Genomic DNA, 23,466 nt, shown 5'->3' on the forward strand with positions numbered 1-23,466 from the left:
CATAAAGAAAACGTCACTGCGCGGCTTGTGACCACTCCTGTGTTCAAGAAAGTTCTGGGGAGCGGAATTCCGCGTACCGCCTTGGCAGTAATCTATATGTTAATGCGCGAACCAGCGAATCTACGTTAGCTGTCATAACATTAAATACTTGCTGAAAGCAAACATTTTCCCGGCGCCAGCATAAACACAATAAACGTATTGGAGACAAACTGTGTGCGTTGATGTAATAAAGCTTTATAGGGTGTGCAGGGAAATAGCCCACTCTATTTACCTTCGCCACACAACTAATAATGTCTCATAAGTGCATGCCGGGAAGGTCTAAGGAAGAAAAGGCGAGAGTTCGTGCTGGAGTGAAGGCTTGTGGGAGGAAGTGCGAATGCTCAGTATTCTTCAGGGTTTATGAGTCTCGCATTTAATTTTAAATTTTGCTTTTGAATCGTTTGAGTTATTTATCTTTTGATATTATTTCGTGCTCAGTGTCCTTCAGAACTGCAAATAAAAACTTTAGTCTTTCAAGCGAACAATTAATTGTACGACCTGTTGCGCAGCACTTCAATGTCTCAACCCTCCATCGATCGTGCCCTCGTAACATTGTCTGTCTGTCTGTCTGTCTGCGCGCGCGCGCGCGCGCGCGCGCGTGCGTGCGTGCGTGTGTGTGTGTGTGTGTGTGTGTTTGTGTGTGTGTGTGTGTGTGTGTGTGTGTGTGTGTGTGTGTGTGTGTGTGTGTGTGTGTGTGTGTGTGTGTGTGTGTGTGTGTGTGTGTGTGTGTGTGTGTGTGTGTGTGTGTGTGTGTGTGTGTGTGTGTGTGTGTGTGTGTGTGTGTGTGTGTGTGTGTGTGTGTGTGTGTGTGTGTGTGTGTGTGTGTGGGTGTGCGCGTGCGTGCGTGCGTGCGTGCGTGCGCGCTCGTGGGTGCGTGGGCAGAGTGTGTCTTTCAGAATGGACTTTCTGCATTTCTACACGAGATTATAGTGCGCATGCACCTCATCTCGTCGCCGTCCTTTTTGCAAGGCGAAGCTGCACCTGATCGTCCACGACATAAGCATCCACGGGCAATATAAGGCGAAATTGCGGGAAGATATATTACGCATAGTGCTAACCTCTTCTCTGATACGCTCACACATACCGGCTTGTTCCAAGAGGAGAAGCGTTCTGGTTCGTCACTGCCTTTGCGTATACATGGGATTAAGCGCTTCAAGTGCCGCTCTGGAAGCACAGTGCGTGACAGTGATCACATGGGCGAGCACCCGTGAGTTCGGTTTGTTTGGTTAATAAAGCATAACATTCCAAAGCGACTCGGGCTATGAGGCACGCCGTAGTATAGAGGGGTCCAATTTCGGCCGTTCGGGGTTCTTTAACGTGCACTAACGTCGCACAGTTCACGGCCTACTTTTCGCCTCAAGCCGCTTGCACGGTCCGTATCAAACCCGCCTCCCTGGGCTCACGTCGAGTGCGTTTTGCAGCGAATTTCACTAAAGCCTGTCGAACTTAGCGAATAACACTAAAGGCGAGTGTCAATTGTTGAAAGTGAAACTAAACTATACGTGACGTCCTTTTTACCAGCTAGTACTGGTGAAAAGCGCACGAAAAGCTCATTTCACCCGGGGAAAGTTCAACCGCGACAAAAGGTGTAATTGACCTTGCACGCGCTGTCGTGGGCCTGCCCACAGCGGCGAACCCGTTTCGTCGGCCGGGAAGAAAAAAAAAAAAAAAAAGCGCCGCTAACAAGGTCGCGCTGGTCTGCGCACAGCGCCGACAGTGATGATCGAGTGTTCTTGACAGCGGATCTGAGACTATGGATAATCTGGGGTAAAATCCTGTCGATGGCTGCCCCGTGTACATGTAAACGAATGGGCTGCATCACGCGCCTGCCGAGGCGGAGAAGAGGATTAAACTTTCTTTCTTTCTTTCTTTCTTTCTTTCTTTCTTTCTTTCTTTCTTTCTTTCTTTCTTTCTTTCTTTCTTTCTTTCTTTCTTTCTTTCTTTCTTTCTTTCTTTGTGAGGTGAGGTCGCGTGGGTGACGGAGACCTACTATCCTGGATGCCGGACGTTTCAGAGAAGCGTACCAAATTTAGAAATAGGGCCATTTGGATGTAAACGGGCTGCTTCTTCGGCGTAGTGTTGGAGGACACTTCAAAATTAGGAGGATAATATTATTAAGCTGGCCAGCATGTTTCTGATAATTAACCTTTTTTAGTATTATACAGTTAAGCGTCTGTTTGCAAACAGAGGTTTGTGCACGGCCGCTAGACGCACGCTGTTAAAAATGGCGCGCAAAGCAATGCCTTCCACCAGCACACGTGGCTCCAAGGCACGAGTGCCAACTAAGACCATACCTGTCTTGACTTCGCTGCGGTATAGCGACATGGGAAGGGGTCTGCTTCTGAGCCACTTCTTTTGTTTTTATGGCCAGACTTTGACAGACATCCAAATACATTGCGGGAAAAAAATGTAAAAGCCACCAACTCCTACGAAATATATGGCTTTGTCACACTAAATTTCTCTGAGCGCAACCAAGGGCTCTAACTTTGGTAACCAGTCTGCTTCTGAGTCACTTCGTGCGGCTTGCAATGCATTTCCTGTGTTCCGAATTTCTTAGTGGCAAGAATACTTTTTCCTCTCTCTAATGGGGAACACCTCCGCTAATGCTGATTCAGCGCCACTAATCAGAACCCCAGCTGGCTATACACTTTTGGCAAAGGCTGTACGTGTGGCAGTTAAAAGGAGCAAAAGCAGCCCGCACCGTCATTCGACACAACGGGATAGGGAAATATGGAGTGTTCCAGTGTATTTGACTACTTTTTCTTCAGTAGGCGAATGCATTCTCTGGTTAGAAGGTATATAGCGGCGCTGTACAGGGCTATGGATGGACCGGATTTATTTGCGGCCATGCAGAAAGGAGATTTTGGTCAAATAACAAACAGTTTTTTTTTTCTATTTTGCGAATGCGTTCACCGTGAACACTTGTTTTCAAAACAGGCGAGAGCGAAATGCATTGTACCTCGTGCGCCTGCCGAGCACATCGATCTGCTTGGATCCACGCTAAGCGTCACTAACGCACTTTTGAGGTTGCAAGTATCGGCAGCTGGACAATACCGATAGGGTGACAACCTTTGTAACTATCGCCTTCCAGAAAAGCAATACATGTTTTGATTGATTGATTTATAGGAAGGGAAAGGCGCGGTAACTGTCTCACTTGTTCTCTGCGGACACCACAACCGCGCCGTAAGGGAAGAGAGGAAGATGGGAGTGAAAGTGGAAAGAGAGAAAGAGGAGCCGTAGTGGAGGGCTACGGAGTAATTTCGACCACCTGGGGATCTTTAACGTGCGCTGACATCGCACAGCACACGGACGCCTCTTCGTTTCGCCTCCATCGAAACGCAGCCGCCGAGGTCGGGTTCGAACCCGGGTACTCCGGCACAGTAGTCGGGCATCTTACCACTGCACCACCCCGGCGGGGCCAATACATGCTTTGGGCAGGCCTGTTGTAGTCCTTACGCGACTAACACGTAATAATCACGTACACACTCTAAACGAGTTTTCATTCCGTACTGACACTTTCAAACATTCATACTTTCCTCGTGAAATACGCGAATGGAACACCTTGAACACATCCATTGTTAGTAATCCATCGTTAAACTCCTTCAGCACACGTGTGGGAAATCAACTACTTATATCTCAGTAATTATTGAGTTCTTACGTCACTACGAAGTTATTCCTTCCGTTTGTGTTTTCGCTTGTGGTATTATTTGTCCGCCAAAGTATTGTCACATGCTCCTTATTCTTGTTTAATTGCTATACATGCATATATCTTCTTATGTATAATCTCGTGTCATATTTTTCATATGTACTTCGATTAATTACCATTGCTACCTTTTGTGCCTCTCTCTGTTACGATCCCCGATGGACTGACTACATATATATATATATATATATATATATATATATATATATATATATATATATATATATATATATATATATATATATATATATAGATGAGGTGCAATACTCGACTCGAAATCAATACAAAACGAAAGGTAAACAGGCGGAAAGAGCAGCATCTTTCGCGACAAGTGCAGGATCATATATTCGTCCGAAAGTTGAGGAACTTCGGCCTTTCAAAATTATTTCAAATTCAAAATATTTTCATTCACTTCCTTGCTGGGACTCGCAGTAACGAAAGCGGTTCCCTTCGAATTTTACATCCACTACTGAGCCCTGATGTCCCATTTTCACGTCATGTCTCTAAATCCATAACTATTTTTTAAAGTTAGCAATAATTTTCTTCGTGGGTATGCAGACTTTAGTGTAAATACGCCGGGCCGCTAGGCCACGTACTTGAAAGGGGCATGTGGTCGACTGCAGGTTACGATCAATGCGCATGATCTGAATTCGTATGGAGAGGAATGCGTTAACCTTAACAACCTTTTCTCAGAATGTTGTGCTTAATTAGTTCCCCTGCGCAACGGAACGCGCCTTTGGGTCAAACTTTACCAATGAGGTCACGTGTTGCGCATGGGTTACGTGCACAGTAATCGTTAAAGAAAGAAAGAAAGAAAGAGCGTTGCCGCATGCATCGGGCCATCTTGCGCCGAGACAAAAAGCGCGCCTCGCTCCGTTGAGACCTCGACGCGGACCAGTTCGATAATGCAAAACACCGCCGCCTCAGTCATTTCGCGCACCTTACTTTTTATTCTTGAGCTGAGAGCGGCTTTCATCCAGACAGGGAATGGGAAAAAGAAATCTAAGAAGTAAATGAGATCGTCTGGGAGACAGGAATGCAATCTGTCTGCAGATTGAGCCATGAACCGCACGGAGAACAAAGACACAGCCTCAAGGAGCTTCGGGAGTGTAGGAAGGCAAATCTGCGCGTGGATCAAAGTGGGGCCTAGAGAAAGCTGCAACCAAGTGTTGGGAGAGGCAGACTCGAAGCAAGGTAAAGTAAAGTAATCGGTCGGGACGGAGAACCCCCGGAGAGCAAACAACGTTTCGTGTCTGCAATACCGTACAGCACTGAGAGAATTTAACCACGCTGTATCAGCGACCGATAAGGAGGTGCGAGGATTCAAAACCCAACCCTGTATGGCCGGTTTAAAAAGTGCTAAAACTTGGAAGCGTACACATTCTCATTTTCCCTATAGCTGCAATCAATATATATATATATATATATATATATATATATATATAATATCGGTTTTGGTTTTGGGGGTTTAAAGTCCCAAAGCAACTCAGGCTATGAGAAACGCCGTAGTGGAAGCGTACACATTTTCATTTCCCATATAGCTGCAATCAATCAATCAATCAATCAATCAATCAATCAATCAATCAATCAATCAATCTATGAGAAAACCGGAAATCTCGACCCCTTGGGGTTCTTTAAGCGCATTGACATCGCACAGCACACAGGCGCCTTGCTTTTCGCCTCCATCGAAAAGCGGCCTCGAATAGTGAACTGCATAGGCAACTCTGCAAAGGCTCTGTATATTAAATCGGAGTTATTGATCTGTTGAGTCTCAGGGCAGTTGATAAATAAATTGTTCATATACCTATAGCAATACTACAGTGATCATCAAGGAGACCTGTGCTATAGCGTATAAGCCTTTTTCACTCCGCATATTCGATGGTGCTGCACTCTTTTTGCGAGGCAAAGGGGCTGTTGGGAAGCAGGTGCGTTCTCTCTCTCTGGTTGGCGCGAAGTTTTGGCCTAGATTTCGCGCCGTTCGAGTGCATTGAGAGGCGGCAAACGAGGAGGCCGCTGTATAAATCACCGCTTTGCGGTCGCCGCCTATAGACAAGAAACCATACGCTCGGCCAGGCTCGGCGCGCCCCCGGGTCAGAGCGCCGGAGCGGTGAATATATGCACAGTGTTCATATATGCGTATATATAGCACAGACGTGCAGAATTCAGCTCTCACGCACATATGCGAGGGTTTGCGGAACGCCCGTCATCTTTACTGCGATCGAGGGATGCGATCGAACGTTCGGCGCTGCGCTAATAGTGCGGCAAGAGGGCGCCATACCCAAGGGCAATGAAAATAAGGAGAAACGTATACGTCTTAGAATTTCGTAGAAACGAATTGGCCAAACAATTAAGTCAGCGAACACGTCGCTTTCAGGCACTCATATTCCCGCCGCGATTATGGGGTTTGGCGTCCAAAGCTGTATTTAGTGAACGAGACCGATATAAAAGGACTCCCCACTTCATATAACTATCAAGGAAAAGAAGGAAAAGAAATGCTATAAATAAAATAAATCAAAGTTAGTGCCAAAACAGAAAAGAGAGAATAAAATTTAGAAATTAAGAGTGACAGATAAAGTTTATACCATCCGCAGTGCAGGTAAGGACACAGAGCCATTCAGCGAAGGCGTTTATAAGTACAGAAAGTAAAGTGTTTGTTAAAAATACACAGACAGAAATAAGTGGTTGATTTATAAGCCCTGTAACGGAACTCTTGGGAACACTCCAGGAATACCTAAGCAGGACAAGGGTGAGGAAGAGATTTCGCGTCACGTCATTAAGCGGGATTGCGAAGGCTGCAGATGCTCAGCAAACCCCATTAACATGGCTTGTAAGACAACCTCTTGGCTGTACGTTTTCTTTTTTTAGTATCTTTTTAACAGAAATGCACATCGACGACGCGCAAACAGCGACACTTTCTTTCTTTCTTTCTTTCTTTCTTTCTTTCTTTCTTTCTTTCTTTCTTTCTTTCTTTCTTTCCTTCTTAAATGAGTACAGGAGACATCAGTGCCAGCTGCGTAATATTACCCCATGCACTGTCGGAACGTTGTTGCGGCAACGACTGATACCACTCTCGTGCGCGTTTACTGGAGGGCTTAAAATAAACTACAGCGCTGTGCGGACATATTCCTAGATGTTTACGGCGCCGTAATCTGACTTTTAAGTCGTCTTTGCGCACGTTTAATTCGTCTGTTAAACAGCGACAGACCCAGGAACAATATGCCTGATGGCCGGGTAAATTCTAGTACGCATTCCATGCTTCGACGTGCCACATATTGACTCCGATGGCAATCGCATAAAGTGCGCCACATTCGACTTTAGCGCTTATTCGGCTTCATGGAACCAGCTTGACATTACCTAGTGCCCATTAATTCGATTGTGACGAAGTGCGCAAGCACTCGATCGCGCTTTGGTAAGTTTCATATGCAGCAGTGCACGTTGCCGAATCTGGATGTTCTAAAATAATCCTTAACCTTCTACATGTATGTATGTATGTATGTATGTATGTATGTATGTATGTATGTATGTATGTATGTATGTATGTATGTATGTATGTATGTATGTATGTATGTATGTATGTATGTATGTATGTATGTATGTATGTATGTATGTATGTATGTATGTATGTATGTATGTATGTATGTATGTATGTATGTATGTATGTATGTATGTATGTATGTATGTATGTATGTATGTATGTATGTATGTATGTATGTATGTATGTATGTATGTATGTATGTATGTATGTATGTATGTATGTATGTATGTATGATTATATTTTGGTGTTTGCCTCAGGACGGGCGGGCACGCGTTCCTCACATCTGACTGTCCTGGCAAAGGAGCTAAATTGGGACCCCATAGAGCTCAGCAAAGAAAGCGTATCAAAACAGGCCATTTTATTTACACCTATTTTTTTTTTCGATATGAAACATGTACATCGGGAATTCGGGGATGCATCAATCCATAGATATATCGATCGACTACACGTGCGGTCAAACTGGTTGCTGTTTTTGCACATACGCACGCCATGGCAACTGCAGTTGTAGGTATCCGATAATGCGACTGTGGTGGCTTATGTACGCGGGCCTCTACCCGGCCTTGCATATATGTATATATATATATATATATATATATATATATATATATATATATATATATATATATATATCACTCCACTACGGCACCCTTTTCTCTTCCCCTTTTTCTTCCCAGAACAAGTGTGACAGCTATACTGCGCCTTTCCTTTGCGGTGAACCAATTATATATATATATATATATATATATATATATATATATATATATATATATATATATTATAGGGCTGCGTCTCGATGGAGGCAAAACGCAAGCCCCCCGTATACTGCGCGATCTCAGTCAAAGTTATACCGGAGCCCTACACATCTGTGTCCGTCATATTTATTCCCTTCTAACCACCTTTGAGTTTGTTATTTGTAGAAAGGTAACAAAGGTGAAGATGTTTCTTACAAAGAGATGCAAAGTGAAATTTTTCACCTTTTCGTCGTCAAATTGTCATCGCGTTGTTTTTCTTCAGGGTGGTTGCTTGGAATATTGTTATTTTTCGACCTTAAGGGCGCTAGATATTGATCGTATTGAGAATAAGGAAAGTGTTTGTTTTTTTCGGTGAGGCCGTCTTCGAACGTTAATTGACGCGATCTTCCAGTTACTGCGTACACGCACAACAGATCCTGCTGCCGATACTAAGGCAACGCGCCGACGCGGTCAGGCCTTTATCGCTGAAACATTGATGAGGCGCGCTGGTAAGCCCCAGCGAAGCCGAGAATGTGCTGCTGCCGTCACTCAGCTAGTCGACCAGGCGAGTCGCGAATACGGATGGCGCTATTTCCCGGCCAGACGAGGGTTTTCCCTCTGCCTGCCTCGGCCTTTTTGTTCCTCTTCTTGGCTGTGCCCGTTGTAAGTAGATATCTCTCCCGCACGTAGTACGCACGCCCACTACCTACCTTAAGCGTAAACGCCCGTGCGCCCGATCAAACGCAACGCCTTCACCCTGAGAGCTGCGATCTCCAAATATACGGTTCTCAACGTTGTCTCCCGGGTTCCAGGATGTGTATCAATGTCAAGTCGCAGCTTGTTTACCCGACCAGGCGGTAGCGAAATTCAATTTCAGACGTGTCAATCACGGCAGCTAATGCAGTCAAGGATAGGGCGCGCGCGGTCGTTGCACTGACTGTCAAGACGCAAAGCACTCACGTCTCGGAAAAACTAGGGTGACACAGGATAAAAGCTGTTACATTCGTTTTATCGCAATCTCTTTGGGAGACCAGAGTCGTGCCACCCGGCTCCGTTTTTAGCTGCCTTATCTGGAGCAGGCGCTAGCCGCGTGCGCTTGGAAGAGACATCGGCCGATGCGATCACGAGTAATGAGGAGAGAAATAAAGGGAAAGCAAACGGGTCGCTCGAAACAATCTGAACGTGACACTCAAGAGTGCTCGATAACGCCGGAAAGCCTCTTATGATCGATACTGTCAAGCCGGGTTTCTGTCCCAAGGCCTGACGGAAGAGGACGCGTGCGAAGACCCGATCAATCCGTGCACCCCCGCCCCCGCCGCAGCGAGTGTGGCTAACGGATAGTGCTCTACAGAGGGCTCTCAGCCAGCTGTTGATCGACGAAAACGCCCGCTGTCTGTTCAAACGCAGCGCGCGCACGCGCAAGACGGAGATATCGCGCCAGAAGAAAAGCGACAAGCGTTTGACCAACTTTCTCTCTCAGTCGCAAACTCGCAAACCAGTTTGGAAAATCAAAGGGGTCGAAACAGGGCGTCCGGTTACGACATCACCGGTGTAAGGGGGTAAGGGAGGGCGTGACGCGCACGCAACTTGCGATCGGAGCGCTTGGCAGAAGCCAATCAGCCTCCACGCGAGACGGACGCAGGTTCCGTTGGGTTTCCAGCGGGGCACGTGCCCGTCGGCGTCAGGCAGAGCGCACTGATCATCCGCTTCCGCTCGACCGACCACCGGCAGCAGCAGCAGCGCGCAGCTACAAATAGGAGTTGTACGAGCTCGAGCCATCGCCAGCCAAGCTGGGCTGCGTTCAGAGCGGTTCAGTTAAGCCTCGTGTCGCCGTCGCCGCCGTAGACGCCGAAATGCCTCAAACATCGTATCCGCCTGACCTTTCCCCGCAGTGCATCGCTCTGCTCAAGGAATCGATACACCTGTTCGAGCAGCCCGTCCAGGAGGAGCAGCAACACATCTTCGTCGTGCTCGGCGCTTCGGTGAGTATCCTAAACATGCTCTTCGCCTACTGCGCTACTTGGTTTTGGTTTAGCACCGCCTTCTCTTCCCGCCGTGCGCGCTCCTCTCAATGTTTACCGACCAGTGCTTAGCGACGGACCCGAGCTTGGCCGTTAAAAACAAGCGGCCACGTGGGAGAGACGCGCACTTCACGTGTGGTGCCGTCAGGTTCTGTGATGGGAGTTATTCGAAAGGAAGTCGCGCTGTCTCCGGCGCCCAAGGACCGCGACGCGTTCAGCGGGCATGTAGCCTCCTCGAGCGACAGCGGCGGCTTAGCCGTCGCCGTAGTATTTTACGAACTCGTAGGTCTTGGATGCACTGCATGCGTGCGGACTCGGGATGTGTGTTGCATGGGACGTGTGGTGATCGGCCTGCACTATTCCTGCTATCGGTAGTTTGGCTGCACCGGTGTGGTGTTGAGCCATGCCCGCCGAAGCGAAGCACATCTTCCCCCTTCATTTTCCTCCATGTAGGTGCACGCCAGACGCGTATAATTTAGCCGCACTTTCCTCAACTTTCTCCTTGCTTCGCTCCCATGCCGATGTATGTGACGCACGAACTCACATGTGCACATATCGCTCGTAAAAATCTTTCATTTCTCCTACGTTTCCAGCCCGCTCGTTACCTTTTCTGTTTTGTTTCATAGGGAGACTTGGCAAAGAAAAAGATCTACCCAACATTATGGTGAGTGCTCGAAGTAGTGTTGCCTTTGTTGCGTTGTCGGCTCACGTTGTTCCTTGTATTTCTTGTACAGTACGAGGGAGCCCTGGACTAGGGGCACTGACTATCTACCTCCTGCAGATTATCTTTAATAGAGGTTTCATCTGTCTCCTTGTAATTCTTGTAAATTTCGGAGCAAAAAAACCTAACACGTGTAATCTTTCTGGCTTCATAAAAGCGAATTTCTTCAGCGTTGTAAGCTTAATTCAGCTTGTTCCGCTGTGAATAGAACCTTCACCGTGCGTTTTTGTGCCACTCTGCTTATTACTGTTAAAATCTAGCTTGCCAAAGTTGCATTAATGTGCATGTTGCCTTTTGTAGCCTTTAGTTCATCCCTTCTCTCTATCGCAGGGCACTTTACAGAGATGGGTTACTGCCAAAGAAGACAAAATTTATTGGATATGCCCGTACAAAAATGACCATACAAGAGTTGTGGGGAAAAATCACCCCCTTTCTCAAGGTAAGCTTATTATGTTTCTGTGCGTAAAACGTGCAGTAAATAAGTTATTCAGTGTGTATGGCATGCATAATGCTATAAAAACAGTGAACAAATTTAGAGCAAATAATTGATTCTTGTGTAAAAGTTTGTCGTAATTAGCAGCCTGGTAAACAATACATCATTCATGTGCTCTACCAGATAAAAATTTTTCCCATATTTGAGACTAACGCTTCGTCTTTATGCGTTACAGACTATTTATGCGGACTTGTATGTGCTTAGAGACAAACATTTCATCTTGCTCTTGAATTCGTGTGGAATACTTTTTCTCATTTTATTCTTGTCTGTCATACTTGTAATTGGGTTATGCATAAAATTAAGTAAAATAAATTGTACAAAATGATACTGCAGTGGTGTATTTCAGGTTTTGCCATACTTCATAATGCAAGATTGAGGGAAGACCAATAACGTCAGTCAGACCAATAAAGTCAAGCTTCAGGTTACTCTCTGGTAATGCTTTTCTCAACTTAGGTCCACAGAAATTGAAAAGTTAGGTTTTGAGCACTGTTGAAGGCATTCAGTTTCTATTGGTCTCTTTTAATTCTTCTAAGGGAAGATGGCAGGCTAAAGGGTCAATTTTTGCACCGATCTCGATAAAAGTTTTAGAGATGGCTTATACTTCTTATATTAGAATATATAAATCACCTTAGCACAAATAGAGAAAAGTTGTAGCTGTCATAATCAGCAATTAAGTGTGTCAGCTTAGCAAAACTACCATTTCAAAAATCTTTTAGATGTGTTAACAGTTAGTGCTTAGATAACATCTAGGTAGTTCATTGTGCACGATAAGGCCAGTTGCGGGATCTTTATGACAATTTTGTAAAAATCAGCACTTTAAAAACGAACTTCATTTTTTTTTTTTTGTTGTTGCTATGATATGCCACCTATTTGGTATTTATTTTTTCTTAGAGAATAATTAGGAATCTGAAAAGTACCTTATCTTGTTCCCAACAAAAGTTTAGTACTCCAGAATCTACCTTAAAAGCAGCATGGCGAAAGAGTTGGAAATGGGGAAATTTTCTAACGGGCGTGCTCTTGCAAAAAGTGCAAACTGAGAAAAAAAAAAGAGTTAAAAAATTTCAGAACATGCTATTCAAATATAGGGCCTAAATTAATAAATCGAAGTAGCCTGGTGTGCGCTTATGTTGGGCTGTCTTTTTCAACATGACACTGCTCAGTGGCGACTGCTTCGACTTGCTTCTTTATTTTTTTTCTTTTTCAGCTTTGCAGCTGTCCAGTGCCCTTTTCTGCGCTTGTGAAATGCTTTCTTTGATAAGCTTGCTAGGCGTGCCTCTTCGTCTAAGCTCCATATTTTATATTCAGCTTGTCGAGCACTTTTGTTAGCCAGGCTTCCTGTGGTAGTGTAAAAAGTGTTTGAAGGTTACTTGCTGTGTTTTAGTCAATCCAAGCTTCTATTTTGGGTTTACCAGGCAATGCGCCATTTTCACAGCCCAAAGATTCTTTTTTTCTTTCCATTTTTCTTTTTAGTTATCTGCTCTATTCTCAATAGCAAGCCCTTTTAGGCTAGAGAATGTGAAAAACAAGCATTCTAACTTGGGAATACACTCCGTGCTCAGTTTCTTGCTACTATGCAGCTGCGTCTTGAAACCTGCATACATATACACGATTTTACAAAGGGGTGAAGGGTGCTGCCATATTGGGGAGCTGGGCTGCTCTCGTTGCACAGGAAAGTGTTGACGACTTCCCCCCTTAACAGCCCAGTCAAACCGGTTTCTCCAAGGGTCGTACAATGGTCTATACGCTTTTGGTGATGAGTGCACCTAATTTCGCAAAAAGATTTTGATATTTCTACCAGACAGATGACAACCAAATATGGTGAAAAGTTTCTTTAATACAAGCACAATCAAAAACAACGAAAATTTCAAAAGTTCTTTTTTTTTTTTTTTTTTTCGGTGAAAAATGTGATTTTATCTCCCCGCATGTCCCTTTATCTTGGTTTCTGTATTGAAGCAACATTAGGCTTATAGGAGTTGGTGCTATAATCACTCTCAAGCTTTCTGAAAACATTTAATGGTGGAAAGATGAACATTTATATTTACTATTGTACCATTGGCAGAAATTTCTTACTGAGAAAAATGAAATGGGCCTCAGCATCAATTCTTGCTGTAAGTAAGGAGGTAAAGCAGTGCAGTTGATGAACGTGTGAAATTATTCGCTCTGTAAAGAAGCTAACGATACAGCGCCGACACTAACAACGATGAAGTCTGAATTACACCATGGTTTAGCATGTTGTGTATCTGCTCAGTAATGACACGGCGCTCCGTAGGCGAAACACTGGGTGAAGAGGGGTTTATTGGGGTTGTTCGGAGGACTGGAGACTGCGACCGGTGACACGAGATGGTCGTATTGCGAAGTATAATCTCGTCCGATCAAGACAGCCAGAGCGCCCAGTGTGCGCGCCAGCTGATCGGCCAGGAACCCAGTAGCCATCATCTCTGTTTGTGTCGGCGCTGTGTCATCTTCTTTACAATTCCTTAAATCATGTACAGTGCACTTCAGCAATCGCATTGTACAGTAGATATATAGGTATGTGATTAAGTGTAGTGTTCGGCACTCAATCCAATTTCTTTGCAGGGGTTGTCACATGGAGTTCATTATGCTAGTTAACAAGGAATGGTGGTACTAATCCTCTGACTGTTTGCTTTGCTAATGCAGGTCAAGGAAGAGGAGAAGGGTCGCTTCAAAGACTTCACCCAGGTCAACTCTTACGTGTCCGGCAGATACGATGTGGGCGATGACTTTGCTGTGCTGAACAAGGAAATGCAGAAGCTTGAGGGTGGTCCTATTGGAAACCGGATATTCTACTTGGCATTGCCACCCACCGTTTTTCAGCCTGTTGCGACAAACATCAAGCAACACTGCATGAGCAAGCAGTGAGTCAAGGCAGCAATAGCTTTTGAATGAATAGCAGTCCTATTCTCGAGTTGACTTAAAATCACCCATACTTTGCTTGTGAAATCGATTAACATAACCGCATAAACTTGATGTTTTTTACTGTTGCAAGTTGAGTGGCGATTAGCTTGTGTAACCAGTCTTGTCTTTTCTTTTTTATTGATCTGTGGAGCAAACTTACACACCTATATTGCATGCAGTTTATTGTGGCTGCACAAGTTTTGTTGTTGCTCATCGAAATTAAGTTGCTTCGCATACAGCTGTGACTTTATTGCCTATGTTGAAGTGTACTGCTTGCAAATGTTCGCATGTAGGCCAACTTTCGTTGCCTTCCTGTTTTGTTCTTTTTTTTTTTTCCCCGTTATTCAGGGGCTGGACACGGGTTGTGATCGAGAAACCTTTTGGAAGGGATTCGGACTCATCGGCAGCACTTTCCAACCACATGGCATCACTGTTTAAAGAATCTCAAATATATCGCATTGACCACTACCTTGGAAAAGAGATGGTCCAGAATCTCATGGCTATAAGGTGGGTGATAGTCACGCTATGCTATGTGGCACTGTGGGCCCAGGTGTATGTTTGCACATTGCGTTCTGTTTGATTCAACTCTTAACAGAAGTTTCGTTATCTGTTTCCTTCACCTGGACTGCATTTTTGCAGTCCCCTTTAGGCAGGTCTTGTTTGCCCCTTCATGATAGCAAAATTTTCATGAGTTAATGCCAACATCCTAAAATGTATAGGAAGAAAGCTAGAGGCAGGCACATGTTAAATATAATTCAGATAAAATGTGTATAAAAAAATGGCTTTGAATTAGAATCAGATATTCTTTAATATAAACAACAATTTTATAAAAAAGATCAGTAGGCAAACGTTCTTGTACCCCCTGCCCTCGTTTTTTTTTTTTTTTTCAGAATAAAATAGTAACAAAATGGTGGAAGCATAACTCGCAGCACAGTCCCGCAAAAGCATTTACTAACCTTAATTGAAGCCGAGGCTTCACATATGGATATTGTGGAAATTTGCACGCACCTATTTCAGTATAGTAGCCAATGCGTTTAAAGTCTTCTATAGCCAACTGTTATCTTGCATAAATGAAGTTGAACAATTCAGTTGCGACCTTCTGAGCGGAATGTCACATTTTGTTCTGCACACTGCACTGCTAGAAAGTGTAGTCATGTATTCCTTCCATTTTTTTGTTAGGTTTGCCAACCAGATTTTTGGACCCACTTGGAATAGGAACAACATTGCCAGTATTGTGATATCATTCAAGGAGCCGTTTGGAACGCAGGGCCGAGGCGGTTACTTCGACAGCTTTGGCATCATCAGGTGGGTGTCGTCATGTTGGGACAGTATGATGTCATTTCCATGCCAGCTGTCTGAAAAGGTTTGCGAACTTTCTGTTAATTAAAAGATGTTGCTCGATAATAAGCTGCTTTTATCAAATTCATTCTTAACACAATAAAAATATGCTCTTTATAGCGTAAAGCTTTATTTTTAGCAGGAAAGTCTCTCGTACGGATTTGACAGCCTTCCTTTTTCCAATACCTCAGGTTCTAAACCATGACGTGTCTTAATCCCGGCCATGGCGGCTACTTTTCGATGGAGGCAAAAAGCATGTCTTCTGTGTGCTGTGTGCTCCCATTGCACATTAAAGAAAGAAGCCCAGGTGGTCGAAATTTTCCGATTCCTTCACTTTGTCGCCTCTCATAGCCCGAGTCGTTCTGGGACGTTAAAGCCTCGTAAACCAAACCACAACCCGGCTTTGTATCTAGAAGGCTCTCTGAAAGTTCCTGACTTTGATTCTCCCTAGTTAGGATTCATAGCTGTTGCAATCTATCTTTTCCTACACAGGAAAGATGCCTTTTCTGTAGTGCTTAATCTTGTTCGAGTGGTATTAGCGGGGCAAATGTCTCATTTTAGCACCTAATTGGTGCTTAATTGTAATGCTGATTGGCCTAGAAACTCTTTGCATTGTGCACATTATTATTATTATTATTATTATTATTATTTGCGAGGCTTTTTAAGGGTTTGAGGTGCACACAATTGCCAGTGTCCTCTCTTGCTCATTGTCGTATTCTTCCTGTCCAAACCTTGTACCTGCGTGCTTCCACAGTTCAACAATATTACAACCTATTTTTTTTTTCTTTCCCTAGGGATGTCATGCAGAATCACCTGTTGCAGATCCTCTCTCTCGTGGCCATGGAGAAGCCAGTGTCTACCAACGCAGAGGACATCAGGAACGAGAAGGTTAGTGCTGTAGCCGCCTGTGCTCCTCGCCTGAGGGTGTCTCATCCGCTAATGGGTGGCAGGATGGAGCTCTCTTTCCTGCTTTCATCCGCTTGCAGGAAATCCATGCAAGATAGGTGCCTTGTTTCCTTTCATAGTGCGTGTTTGTGTGTGCGTGCGTGCACCGACCTACTGTGACCATATTTTAATCAATGAGGAGTAATATAGGCAGTCTGTTGAAGATGTTGTATTGGTTTTATGACCACATAATTTGCAAGCATGTTTCAAGGTGACAGGCATGCCAAGAAATGGCAGCTTTTTGTAAGAAATAGTGTTACAGTAGAACCTCGCTATAGTAAACTCTGATATAGTAAAGTGAAACTGAAGTCCCAGTTCATCTTCTATAGACAACTGTACATTTTCCCCCCTTTATGGTAAAGACATTTTTGGTAAAACTGTTATAGTAAGGTGCGCATGGCCACAGTGGTGACTCCCATGATATAACATCGCTGCCCGTGCACTACATAAAATCATGAGGTAAATATTTTTTTTTGTATTTGAATACAGAAAAATAACACCGAGTGGTCTTTTAGCTGGCTTTACCACCAGGCTTAGCAGCATCAGGAGTAGCCTACTTTACGGAGGCCTCGAAACTGTGAGGGAAAGCATGCAGCACGTAAGAAAAAAAAAAAGTAATGCTGTGTACAAACATAGAAAGGAGGCGCCTAGTCAGTAGTAGTGAAGCAAAGAATAGGGAAGGGGAAGAAACTGGCAAACATTCACAGCACTGTACAGCACGAAGCATGAGGTAGTGGAGGCAAGAAGTGGGGGTGCAGCGTGTGTGGCCTTGCAGCACTTGATTGCCACACACATTTATCATTTATTGCCTTTAAAAAGACAGAAATAGCAAAAAGTGACACAGTGTTCGTGCAAGGCTTTGGTTTTCACATGAAATCAAACTTAGTTGTATTCGTAGCCACATTGTCCTCATGCTATTAGGTACTTCCACAAGATGTAAAAAATTTTTATAACTAAAAAATTACACTAAGAGATAATAACAGAGAGGTGGAAGGTATTTCAGAGCATTTTTTTTTTTTTTTTAATTAAGCAACAAGACGTGTTCAGTAAGTGCCCATTTAACTACCAGAGGCATCTTAGGACCATGTCATCACCAACAACTGATATAGCTAAGACCCTGATATAGTAAAGATTTTTGCTGGTCCCAGTGACTTTACTATAAAAGGGTTTAGACCTGTATTAAGGTGAAAGCCTTTCTAGGCTCATGGAACGAAATACCATGTACAAGAGTTGTGCGCGAGATCTGCGAAATAATTTTTCCTTGTCTAGCACTCTTGCCATCTGCAATCCCACACTTGAGCGCGTGCCAAGCGACGCCACGTGACAGGAGCGATGGTGTACCATCCAAACACACACTTGTTCAAAAAAGTGTGACAGATACTGTGCCCTTCCTTTCCTGTAAACAAATTATAATTATATGTAGCGCTGCAACGAATGCCGATAAGAGGCAAACCATGAGAGGCAAATGATAAGAGAGGAAGGGTAGGCTTTCTAAGAGACATCTAAGAGACCTTCTAATTTTTTTTTACTGCTTGAACAACCTTAAGCATTCTTTTTCGCATGCGAAAGAATCGAAGCCATAAATTATGGAGAAATTAATAAATCGCTTAAAGCACTCGCAATACTTATAAAAGATTTAGACCTAACCCATTTTCAAGTGCGTTATGCATCACGATGTTGCCCGCAGTCACGGTCGTGCAAACTGCTAAGGCCTGTGATTTTGTTCTCGAAGGCTGGCTTTGCCACATCACACTCCCAGAAAGTAAAAAAAGAAAAAAGGGGGGGTCAACATTGAGTTTTTTCACAGGGTTCTTTTATAACTATCATGTTTTTCTCGGCTTATTATTTTGGGCCAGATGTGGTTTTTGTATGCAACATTTCGTTTATTTTAGTCTCATCAAAACCAAACCAAATTTGGCATGAATCATTTATGACGTATGTAGAATACAACGATACATGGTTTAATGCAATCAGTGGTATATTTAAGACTCAAAATGTCCAAATATTTCAGCACCGCCCACTGAAGTCAAGGCACTAGGACCGAAAAGCATCATGCTTTCTGAAAACTAAATACACTTTGGAAAGGGGAGTGCGACCCTTAGTCGAAAATGCTTTCTGTATTATAAAAAATTTACAGAACTGCAGGTAAGTCTGCTTAAGAACGGAAATGGCGGAAAGCACTTTACAGAACTGTTTTCACTGATTGCATAGTCATCCCCACTATCATCATCATCACTAGTACCACTATTGTCATTATCAACCTAATGCGCCATCATTTTGATTGATATAGCATTATTATCACTAAATGCAGCATGGTTGTCATCTCTACCGTCATCATTATCCCTAACTTCATCATCATTTGACGTAGAGACGGCACGAACGCTAGGCAAGGAGAAATACTACATAATGACTGTGATGGACACAGGGCACTGTGGCCTATTTTTACCTTTTCAGATCACAAAGCGGCCTCCTGTCACCAATCTTCATTGCTAATGTGGTTGCAGGAGTGTTCGTCTTCTTCTGAGGAACATTCAGAGTAGTGGCACTGGCTTGACTGTATATCCCTAACGGTGTGTGCTCAGGTGAAGGTGCTCAAGTGCGTCCCACCGGTGGTCATGGACGATGTGGTGCTGGGCCAGTATGTGGGCAAGCCTGGTGGCACTGGGGAAGAGGCCAAGGGCTACCTAGACGACCCCACGGTGCCTCCAAACTCCCGCACAGCCACCTACGCCACTGCGGTAGTCTACATCAACAACGAGCGGTGGGAAGGGGTGCCATTCATCCTGCGCTGCGGCAAGGGTAAGAGGGGAATCGTGCTCCCTGTTGCTTTCTTTTGTGCTTTCTTTGCACTCTGTACTGCTAAAACTCCTGCGCATTTTTAATGCGGTAGCACTAAAGTCCAAATTCTCCATAAAATCATGATGGGGTGCCGCCGCATACTTAAAGGCAGAGATTAAGTGGTCCCCCCCCAATCCCCACCTCGCCCGCTTCACAGTTTTTTGCTTTAGCTTTGGGTAGTCATTGCAGGCAACAAATAATGGGTTATATGCTAGATTGCCTGAATTCCTTCACATGGGACCATGAGCGCCTTAACTGCTGACAGTGCAGCCCTTGTCACATAATTTAAGCACTGCTTCTGCTTCTTTCATTGTTGCCATTTGGGGGTCAAGTTTGCCGAGAGCGTTGTTCTTTCCAATTTAAAACTTCATTTGGTTTAGCGTGCAACATTAGCGTGCTTTAGCATGCAACATTTGGTTTACTGTGCAACATGCATATTGTGCTATTCTTTTTCATGTCATGGGCATGCATGTGTTTGTGTGTGTGTGCACTTTTGCTTTGCCAAGGTGCTGGCTGAGGCCATGTTTTCAGTTGCGTATAAAGAGCAAGCTTGTTTTAAAATTCTTCAGTATGTGTGCAGTGGATTACAAATGGAAATGCCATGCTCCTGGTGAGAAATGTGCTGGCCACTCACTTCTTGAATGCTTCATTTTTAAAGTGGCTAGCCAAGTTCTTGTTACTTCTTTGACTCCTCCTCCAGGCTCCTGTGGGCTTGGGTCACCCTCACCAGGGACATGCTTATTTCCTGTGCAAAGAAGCTTACTGTTTTCGTGTGTACTGCTGAAGGTTGTTCAGGAAAAATTTATTGAGTGGAGTCGCAAACTGGATGCATTAGTTTAGCACGGTAGCTTTCGCGGACATAGAGAAGTAGTAGTGTCGTGCTTCTACGAGGACAAACACAAAGGTGAAAGGGCGTGGCACAGACGTTCTGATTGGTGTACTAGTTCTACTTCCTGAACCTATAAACCAGTTAAGCCATGTGTTAAACCAGTCTTTGCAAAATTCACTCTAGGCCGTTAATTGTGGAACTGGAAGCTAGCCTTCATCGGCAACTTCTTTTTCAGCCTAAAGGTTGCAATTGGACAACTAAGATCTGGCAGACGTCCCGAGCTTGTCTTTTCGGCACCTCTCAGTGCCACAGTGGCGCAGTGGTCTTGACTGCTGTGCCCAAGGACGCAGGATTGAATTGCGGCCGCGGCAGCCTTTTTTCGATGGAGGCGAGAAGCTAGGCGCTTGTGTGCTGTGCGATGTCAGTTAAAGAACCCCAGGTGGTCGAAATTTCCGGAGCCATCCACTACGGCATCTTTTACAGCCATAGTCGCTTTGGGACGTTGCTGCATTGCTGTTGTAATGTGTCGTGCAGCGCTGAATGAACGCAAGGCGGAGGTGCGCATCCAGTACAAGGAGGTGCCGGGTGACATCTTTGGTGGCGAGAGCAAGCGTAACGAGCTCGTACTGAGGGTGCAGCCTGGTGAGGCCATCTATATCAAGTGCATGACCAAGAAGCCCGGCATGGCTTTCGACATTGAGGAGACTGAACTGGACCTCACCTACGGCAGTCGCTACAAGGTTCCCGCCCCCTTTTTCTCGATAGTCTTTTGCTTTCTGTTTCTTGAGTGTCATGATTGGAGGACGAAGAAAAGATGCCCGCAGTCAAGAGCAGTGCCATAAGTGTGGTATACTTGCCTAGGCTACATGCTTGTAACTCGGTGAATGATTAACTTGCGATATCCACATTTTGTGTAATTGTAGAACTTTGCCCCTCTCTTCTGACCTCCTGTCTTGAAATGGCTGGGTGGAAAGGAAGGCAGTGGCCACCACTCATATTGTTTAGTCAGTTTAAATTTGACTAGTCTCTGTTTCTTCTATTGATCACTAGCATACTCCAATGCTTGAAATCCTTTGCATTTGACTTTTATTTATTTCTTTAGTTGCGTGCCAACTTAAATGTGAGAATGTTTCGTTTTGGAGAAGTTTTCCCGGTCATCTAACTGAGGATGGGGGGGACCGTGGCACGTCCCACTTGTTCCTGCAGGGGATGACCATGCCGGACGCCTATGAACGGCTCATCCTTGACGTTTTCTACGGCAGCCAGGTGCATTTCGTGCGCAGCGACGAGCTTGCAGAGGCGTGGAGGATTTTCACTCCCCTCCTGCACCAGATAGAAAAGGAAAAGCCCAAGCCAGTGCCTTATGAATATGGCAGGTATGTGGGCGGGCAATTAAATTCAATTTAATAAATTATGTTATGTAATTATATATTAATAATCTATCTTTAATTAATTATTATTAGTTAATTGTGATGATTAATTTTCAGTTGCAAATTTTTGTTTTTGTTAATGACGCATAAGACTTCGTGCATATGGGTCGTCACGTGGTTTTTACGTGCAAGCGGTAAAAGGTTTTCAATTTAATTTTCTTTTCTTACCAGTTTCGGTCTCTGCAGCTGATCAGCCGACAGATCGCTGCGCCGTCGCAATATTATCTTTCCTGCCCCTATTCTTGAGCAATGCTGGCTTTAGAGTTGTAGTGAATTCAAACGTCGGAGGAATGATTATATTGCTGTGTTTTTTTGTTGTTTTTTTGTTGTTGTTGTTCTCATCTCTCACGTGACGTAGACTTGACATCACAGCCATCGCTTGGCTGTTGAAACCGAAACAGGTGAGAAAAGAAATTTGAGTATAAATTATTCAGCAGTCCGAGTCAAATGTTACGTGGTGATCCATGTACAGTAATGTCTAGCGCATCATTACAAAAGATAAAACGCAAACCCAAAAACTGGGTGTCTATACCTTTTAAGGTGTAAGTAGATCAGTTGTTAAGAGGTGCCTTTTCAGTTTATCATTGTTGACGGAGAGTGTTTTTGATGAGGTGCCATTACCGACATGAAGCAGCTGGTACTGCCGTGAATTTTTCTAGCTTTGCAAGCCCTGTATGATAAGTTTTTGAGCCATGATGCTTTGTATTCCTTCACACAACCACCTTGCTCAAGTGTGGAGTTCTTGTCTGTGTAGCCAGCGAGATATACGGAGAGTTTAATTGGGGCTGACTGCTTGATAGCAACTGGGGCTACTTTCTTGGCAGAGTTCTGTCACTGTGTCATCCGGGCTAAGTGTTCTGTGCTTACTTTTTATCTTTCAGCCGAGGCTTCAAAGAGGCTGATGATCTCTGGAAGAGAGTGGGCTTCAAGTTCTATGGCACATATCGTTGGACTAAAACTTAAATTCCGTCCCTGTTTTATTTATAATTATTGGATACAGGTGAAAAAAAGAAAAAAATAATTGTCTACAATAAAAGCAGTGAAAGAGAAAAAAAATTACTGCTTTAAATGTTTTTCAAAATAAACATTCAAACATTCAGTTCTGGCTTTCTTCACCAAAGCCACTAGCCGTCATGTTTCAATAAAATGTTCACAAACCATGTCTGATCCATCATTCTGCTTCATTTCATACAGAACATCCAGAATTTAAGGCTCAATGGTTCGGCGCTTGGATACTGAACCGGAGTACCTGGGTTCAAACCAAACTGTGACGACCGCATTTCAATGGAGGCAGGGTGCTGTACTTTGCCAGTGTATGTTAAGGATCTCCAGGCGGTCTAATTACTCTGGAGTCCTCCACTGCAACACCCCTCCTAACAAAGGTTACTTTGGAACATTGAGCCCTACCTGCCACAACTACTCATTAGAGTTTGGCTCGGTTTATAGGGTTTTAACGTCCTGAAGCAACTTAGGCAATGAGGGATACCATAGTGGAGAGCTTCAGAAATTCGACCACCTGGAATTATTTAATGTGCTTAAAGGAATCCCCAGAGGAGGAATGTCTCCAATCCAACGGATGTCTTCAAGCGGGCACCTCGTCAGCAGCAACATTGTTTTATTGCAAAAACTATACTCCGATAGCCAAAGCGAGACCTCGGGTGGCCGCAGCTACGCCGAAGAGGCGAGCTATGGTCTCCTCATAGAAAAATCAACCTGCCATGACATTTGAATTCACGTTACTTCTATGCCACGGGCAGGAGCTGCCAACTCTGGTCGCTCCATTCATATGGCAGGGTGATATCGGAACCTGCCTGCCAGAACCATTTGCATTCTCGTTACCCCTAAGACACGCAGGCAGGTCTATACGGCTTGGTTGAAGCGTGACATAAGTGGGCTGGTAGCTTACGCTCTCGCATCATACCCTTAA

The 23,466-nt window shown here is 44.3% G+C and overlaps 1 protein-coding gene across 3 annotated transcripts; it reads left to right on the forward strand.

Moving 5' to 3' along the window:
• Nucleotides 1-9,610: 9,610 nt before the first annotated feature.
• Zw (glucose-6-phosphate 1-dehydrogenase Zw) lies at nt 9,611-22,699 on the forward strand. Of its 3 annotated transcripts, none has more exons than XM_084591361.1 (11): nt 9,611-9,990; nt 10,656-10,693; nt 11,081-11,189; nt 13,902-14,119; nt 14,508-14,666; nt 15,339-15,464; nt 16,292-16,385; nt 19,025-19,241; nt 20,644-20,849; nt 21,316-21,485; nt 22,421-22,699. In XM_084591361.1, exons 1-11 carry the CDS (start codon nt 9,862-9,864, stop codon nt 22,500-22,502), a joined length of 1,548 nt encoding a protein of 515 aa, XP_084447487.1. In that variant the 5' UTR covers nt 9,611-9,861; the 3' UTR covers nt 22,503-22,699. The 3 variants fall into 3 exon arrangements, with proteins under 3 accessions (XP_084447487.1, XP_084447496.1, XP_084447478.1); XM_084591370.1 differs by lacking the exon at nt 9,611-9,990 and adding an exon at nt 10,163-10,311; XM_084591352.1 differs by lacking the exon at nt 9,611-9,990 and adding an exon at nt 10,318-10,478.
• Nucleotides 22,700-23,466: the final 767 nt, after the last annotated feature.

The sequence above is a fragment of the Amblyomma maculatum genome, chromosome 1, assembly GCF_055883805.1.
Source record: "Amblyomma maculatum isolate TAMU_Amacu chromosome 1, ASM5588380v1, whole genome shotgun sequence".
NCBI lineage: Eukaryota > Metazoa > Arthropoda > Arachnida > Ixodida > Ixodidae > Amblyomma > Amblyomma maculatum.

Bases quoted from the DNA above. Each gene is read 5' to 3' on its own strand.
- Zw (XM_084591352.1), top strand. From the start codon at position 10,323: ATGCACTGCATGCGTGCGGACTCGGGATGTGTGTTGCATGGGACGTGT. The intron at 10,694-11,080 runs GTGAGTGCTCGA...TCTCTATCGCAG, and splicing joins AAGATCTACCCAACATTATG to GGCACTTTACAGAGATGGGT. The intron at 14,667-15,338 runs GTGGGTGATAGT...TTTTTTTGTTAG, and splicing joins CAGAATCTCATGGCTATAAG to GTTTGCCAACCAGATTTTTG.